The sequence below is a fragment of the Nicotiana tomentosiformis genome, chromosome 8 (genome assembly GCF_000390325.3).
Source record: "Nicotiana tomentosiformis chromosome 8, ASM39032v3, whole genome shotgun sequence".
In the NCBI taxonomy this organism is placed as follows: Eukaryota; Viridiplantae; Streptophyta; class Magnoliopsida; order Solanales; family Solanaceae; genus Nicotiana; species Nicotiana tomentosiformis.
In genome coordinates, this window is record NC_090819.1 from 94,996,127 (window position 1) to 95,002,186 (window position 6,060).

Here is a 6,060-nt window from a genome sequence, read left to right on the forward strand (position 1 = left end):
ATATGAATCTGAATACACATGTGAATAATAAGATATTATCTCTAGATCTGAACACTGAATCGTTAAGATAGTATATTTTTTAAGATATGAATGTGTATAATTGATATATATTTCTGAATAATAAATATGCAATAGAAATATAATACATTAATTAAATATATACCAATAAAATATTTTAAAAAATCTTATTAGAAAAAAACAAAAAAATATTTTCTCCCCAAAGCTGCTTCATCTTTTTCATCTCGTTTCAAACCTTCTCAAACTTTCAATGTCGTAATTCCAAAAATCTCCGATCTTGCATATCAGGGTTTCCTCGTTTTATAAGAAAAAAATATGAATCTTTTGCTCTCGTCAGAAAAGTATGTTGCTATGTAAAATAAAGTCTCAGGAACTCGATAAGAAACCAACAATTTTTTTTACGGAGGTTCTACAATCCTTGGTCGTTGGTTGTCTTCAATCATAATTAATGCATCAATTCCGCTGGTATCCACGTTTTTGGGTGGATAGGATTGCATATTTTAATGGACGAATTGGAAAGTGTTCAAGCTAAAGAAAAGAATTACTGGGGAGGGATAGTAGAATTGCACTATTGTTTACATTACAATCAAGAGTAGTTGGTATAAAAAGTTTAACAAAGCGTTGCAGAAGAAGAGAGAGATTGGTTATTTTGCAGAAAGATAAAGTAAAAAACGAAGTTAAACTTTTCCGGTGGTGTTAAGACTTGGTCACAGGTCTGTCCGATTAAGACCCATTAAGACATTTTAAAACTAAAAGAACGAATGCACTTAATGGGTTGAGATCTGAACCATTCAGATTCAGACCTCTATTAAGTAGTGCACAAAATATACTCGCACTACATGTCATAATGCTGATTGCTGTCGTTGGAATTCGAACATAGAAGCTCCACTCTAACTATATTCTTCAACCACTCACTTCTCTAATCTATCTATAGACATATAAATGCATGTAGCCAGTTACTAGCTGCGGGAAGAATGTGCGTGGGGGAAAGTACGGTTGGTGTAGTCCAATGTCTTAGCTTTGATATAATCAAACACAGCACGCACATTCTCTATTAAATAACAATTTCGCACTTTCATTAAGCTGGTTCCCAAACAAATCGGGGACAGCTTGCACAATACCACACTAAATGTCAGCAGACAAAACAAATACAAAAGGTACAAGATATGATAAAATGACAGTTCACAGAAGATCTCTCCCCTCGCATGGCTCTTGGCCAAGTGTTTATTTCCACAGGAGAATAGCCAAGAAAACGGAAATATAACTGCTCTTATTTGGTCCACCACATCAGGAAATCCTTGCGCCTATTGATCTTCTTCTGCAGTTGGAGAATTCCATAAAGGAGGGCCTCGGCAGTAGGTGGGCATCCTGGAACATAAATGTCAACTGGCACGATCCTGTCACAGCCTCGCACAACGGAGTATGAGTAATGGTAGTATCCTCCACCATTTGCACAGCTTCCCATCGAAATAACCCACCTTGGCTCAGGCATTTGATCATAGACCCTGCAATAAAATTGCAATTGTACCTTCAGATTAGACTCCTTAAAACAGAAGGTAGCGCAAAGCACAATAAAATCACTTTGCATCTTAACAAATAAATCACCAGAGACAATCAATTATCCTCTTTTTCACTGTTATTTTATGGGTGGAAAGGAGGTGATGCTAACTAGACAAATACTGAACACAGACCGAATTATTCTAGGTGGTTGACAAGATTTCCTCAAGAACATGCTAAAATTATAAAGATATGCCTGATGTAGATTGTGACTCTACATGCATTGCAAAAAGTACCAGCAAAGCAAAAAATAAAAGAATTCAGGCATGTTCTGATGAAAAGCTAACAAGTCTAATGTGTTGCGTTGGAGGAGATAAAAGGATGTAAGCAACAGAAAATGAGCATCGGCAGAATCAGGCATAGTTGCTAAAGAACAGACAGCATCAGTTTCATTTGGGCTTTCCTAAACCTTATATCGGCCATCAGGTTCATCCTCATCGGATGCTGTTATAGTTACACTGCATAAGTTCTTCGAATAGTCATGCAATTTTTCCAAGCAATAACATTCAGTTTAACTCCACCATCACACCTAGTTGGTCCAGAGACTGAAAGGTCCAAAGAAGTAAGCTCCAGATTCTTATGTTGAAGTGTCAGATATTCAAATTCAGATATATGAAGAGCACTCACAACAAACAGAAACTTTTGATTACATCGGATAAAATTCTCAGTAAAAACTCCCGAACCACCAGCGATTGTTAAAATCAAGTGCTAGACAGATTAACTTCTATACTTTAATTTGCACAGATTCTTAAACACAAATCAAAAGCAATTTTTAGGGACTTCACAAATAAAGCCCGAGCATTGGCATTTCACTGCTGTCATTTTTTTTTATATATATGGATACAATTATCTTTTCTAGTGCTCAAGGATATAAAGAAAAAGTGACTTCCCTATCTCAGGTGGCTTAGGGCATACCTAAAATTTTTAGAGAGCACGTCTAAGAAGATAGAAAAGAGATCACTGTGTTTTTCCCCTCATCAATGTTTCTCTTTCTTTGCCCACTGCCTGCCCTAGGAAGATGCAACAATGCATATGCGACAGATCACATTGAACCTATGTCCACATAATTCAGATAAGCTCTAATATTCTATCATCTTTCACTGTTCAAATTTCCAAAGAGAGTTTAATATTAGCAGGAAACCCATACCCTCCTAGATATTCATCTCCTTAAGTTTCTATTTTCAAAACATTAATCAGAACATTTCAGATATATGAAGAGCACTCACAACAAACAGAAACTTTTGATTACATCGGATAAAATTCTCGGTAAAAACTCCCGAACCACCAGCGATTGTTAAAATCAAGTGCTAGACAGATTAACTTCTATACTTTAATTTGCACAGATTCTTAAACACAAATCAAAAGCAATTTTTAGGGACTTCACAAATAAAGCCCGAGCATTGGCATTTCACTGCTGTCATTTTTTTTTTATATATATGGATACAATTATCTTTTCTAGTGCTCAAGGATATAAAGAAAAAGTGACTTCCCTATCTCAGGTGGCTTAGGGCATACCTAAAATTTTTAGAGAGCACGTCTAAGAAGATAGAAAAGAGATCACTGTGTTTTTTCCCTCATCAATGTTTCTCTTTCTTTGCCCACTGCCTGCCCTAGGAAGATGCAACAATGCATATGCGACAGATCACATTGAACCTATGTCCACATAATTCAGATAAGCTCTAATATTCTATCATCTTTCACTGTTCAAATTTCCAAAGAGAGTTTAATATTAGCAGGAAACCCATACCCTCCTAGATATTCATCTCCTTAAGTTTCTATTTTCAAAACATTAATCAGAACATTTCAGATATATGAAGAGCTCTCACAACAAACAGAAACTTTTGATTACATCGGATAAAATTCTCGGTAAAAACTCCCGAACCACCAGCAATTGTTAAAATCAAGTGCTAGACAGATTAACTTCTATACTTTAATTTGCACAGATTCTTAAACACAAATCAAAAGCAATTTTTAGGGACTTCACAAATAAAGCCCGAGCATTGGCATTTCACTGCTGTCATTTTTTTTTATATATATGGATACAATTATCTTTTCTAGTGCTCAAGGATATAAAGAAAAAGTGACTTCCCTATCTCAGGTGGCTTAGGGCATACCTAAAATTTTTAGAGAGCACGTCTAAGAAGATAGAAAAGAGATCACTGTGTTTTTCCCCTCATCAATGTTTCTCTTTCTTTGCCCACTGCCTGCCCTAGGAAGATGCAACAATGCATATGCGACAGATCACATTGAACCTATGTCCACATAATTCAGATAAGCTCTAATATTTTATCATCTTTCACTGTTCAAATTTCCAAAGAGAGTTTAATATTAGCAGGAAACCCATACCCTCCTAGATATTCATCTCCTTAAGTTTCTATTTTCAAAACATTAATCAGAACATTGCATACTCATATTCATTTAAGAACGACCCCACAGTGATCTGCGGATTGACCTTCAGGCAAGCGCATGCTAGCGTTGAGACATGCAGCTTGACTTCATGCTTATCTTGATGTTTTGGCAAAAGTTCTAGCAAATCGTCCAACCACTGGAACACTAAAGCAATTCAAAACACTGGCAAGAGAAATGAAATGGAAAAGAGAAACCCCTCAATGAAAATTTACAAAAAACACAGACCAATATAACATGCAACAATAAAACCTAAGCACTTCCGGACAAAATTAAATAAATGTAACATCTATTTATTGATAACCGAGAAATCCTCGAGGGCTAGTGGCGCATGGTTTCAAAACTCGGTAAATAATGGGGACGCCCCTCTACCCTTCTGGCCTTCTCCACTTAAATAGTACCTGCGCCTAATTACACATCATGTGCTACATTCTATTTTACACTAACCATCCAACAGATATCAATAGTGATCACTTTTTTTTCTTTTGAAATGGATAAATCAATATCAATAGCGAGCACATTATAACCATCATACAAGAAAACAATATTTAAGATATAGTATCATGAGCAAATGCTTGTCCATGGTTACACTCCAATTCTTCTAATCCTTACAAACTGCAAATTGGTTGCCCTGCCATCAGTTACCACAGTGTTCACTAACTCTACGTTTCACCGCTCAACTAATCATGATTTTCAGTGCGACAATTAATGAACCACCACATAATAACATACTAAAAGATGCATCCCAACAATTTCTAACGCTCCTTTGTGTCTTAGACATTTATAAAACAAGCCCGTAGGTACATCTTTCCACACACACACACACACACACACACACACACACACACATATATATATATATTATTTCTTTTTATAAGTAACCCCTAATGTTATTTAAACGTGGTTCCTTCCATCATCCTAAAAGCATAATGCAGAATTAGGCCACCCCTAATGAACTGCATTTTATAACACATAGCAGATCATTTCGTAACTAAAATTTGGCTACGTTGCTCCTTCACTCTATTTAGCTTTCATCCCTATATCCTTTTATTACCCACCTCTACAAATAGAAGCTTAAATTTTTCTAAATTTTTACATTTTCCTGTGCATTTTATACTCCCATTGCTCGTCAGCTATCTGGTTATTTATGTTACAAATATTAGAATATCATAACTAAGATCGCTATATCCACATAAAAAATACATCAGACAACAAATGGAATAAATCTAAATAAAAGAATTGAAATGCCTACATATTATAGGAAAATCCATGAAATCGAAAAAAATAGGGTTACTGCAGGGCATACTTGCGAAGAGCAGGTGCCATCTTGTTGGTAAGCGTTCCAGCAACAATCATACAATCAGATTGTCTAGGGCTAGGCCTGAAGATAACACCGAATCGGTCAAAATCATAACGAGCAGCTCCAGCATGCATCATTTCAACGGCACAGCAAGCCAGCCCAAATGTCATGGGCCAAATGGAGCCACGACGAGCCCAGTTCATCAGATCGTCGACCTTAGAGATCACATACTCAGCCGTCTTCGATATCCCCGCCGGAGATGACGTGGACGGCGGAGGTGCGCGAGCGTACGTGGCCGGAGTGGAGGAAGAGGATTGCTGAGAGAGCGCCGGAAGAGTCGTGTGGATTGAACGTTGATAAAACGGCGTCGTTTGTGTTAGCCGGTGTGCGTTTCGAGCCAGCAAAGCCATTTTTTGTTTCCCGATGAACGAAGAGAGCGAAAAACAGCAAATGCTATATATTTGCTCCGTCGGTTCGGTTATAGTTTGAGGCGGTCGGGTTTTATACGTCACTCACTAACGTGGCAATTTCTTTAGCGTTAAAAGCTCCGAAATTAGAAGTATTAGAGAAATTTTATGTTCAACCAAACAAAAATCAAAAAAAAAATTGATTTTATTTATCACGGTGAGGGAAGAAAAGAGGTAGAATTTTTGAAGTAAAAAAGAATTAGGAGGGTTGATTATTAAGTTCTTTTTTATTTTAAAAAAATATAATCTAATATATTAATCAAAAATAAAATTATAAAATATATAATATCACAAATTTCTCGCCGTATTATG

The 6,060-nt window shown here is 36.4% G+C and overlaps 1 protein-coding gene across 1 annotated transcript; it reads right to left on the reverse strand.

Annotated features, from left to right (window-relative positions):
• Window positions 1-1,020: 1,020 nt before the first annotated feature.
• LOC104094069 (NADH dehydrogenase [ubiquinone] iron-sulfur protein 7, mitochondrial-like) lies at window positions 1,021-5,781 on the reverse strand. Its single transcript, XM_070182521.1, has 2 exons — window positions 5,288-5,781; window positions 1,021-1,523 (listed from the first exon to the last, which is right to left on the reverse strand). Exons 1-2 carry the CDS (start codon window positions 5,689-5,691, stop codon window positions 1,289-1,291), a joined length of 639 nt encoding a protein of 212 aa, XP_070038622.1. The 5' UTR covers window positions 5,692-5,781; the 3' UTR covers window positions 1,021-1,288.
• Between the last annotated feature and the right edge of the window lie 279 nt (window positions 5,782-6,060).

What these genes read in the sequence shown, in the direction of transcription:
- LOC104094069 (XM_070182521.1), bottom strand. Translation starts at nt 5,691, where the DNA reads ATGGCTTTGCTGGCTCGAAACGCACACCGGCTAACACAAACGACGCCG. An exon ending in ATGGCACCTGCTCTTCGCAA is followed by an intron (nt 1,524 to 5,287) that starts GTATGCCCTGCA and finishes ATTTTATTGCAG; the next exon opens with GGTCTATGATCAAATGCCTG.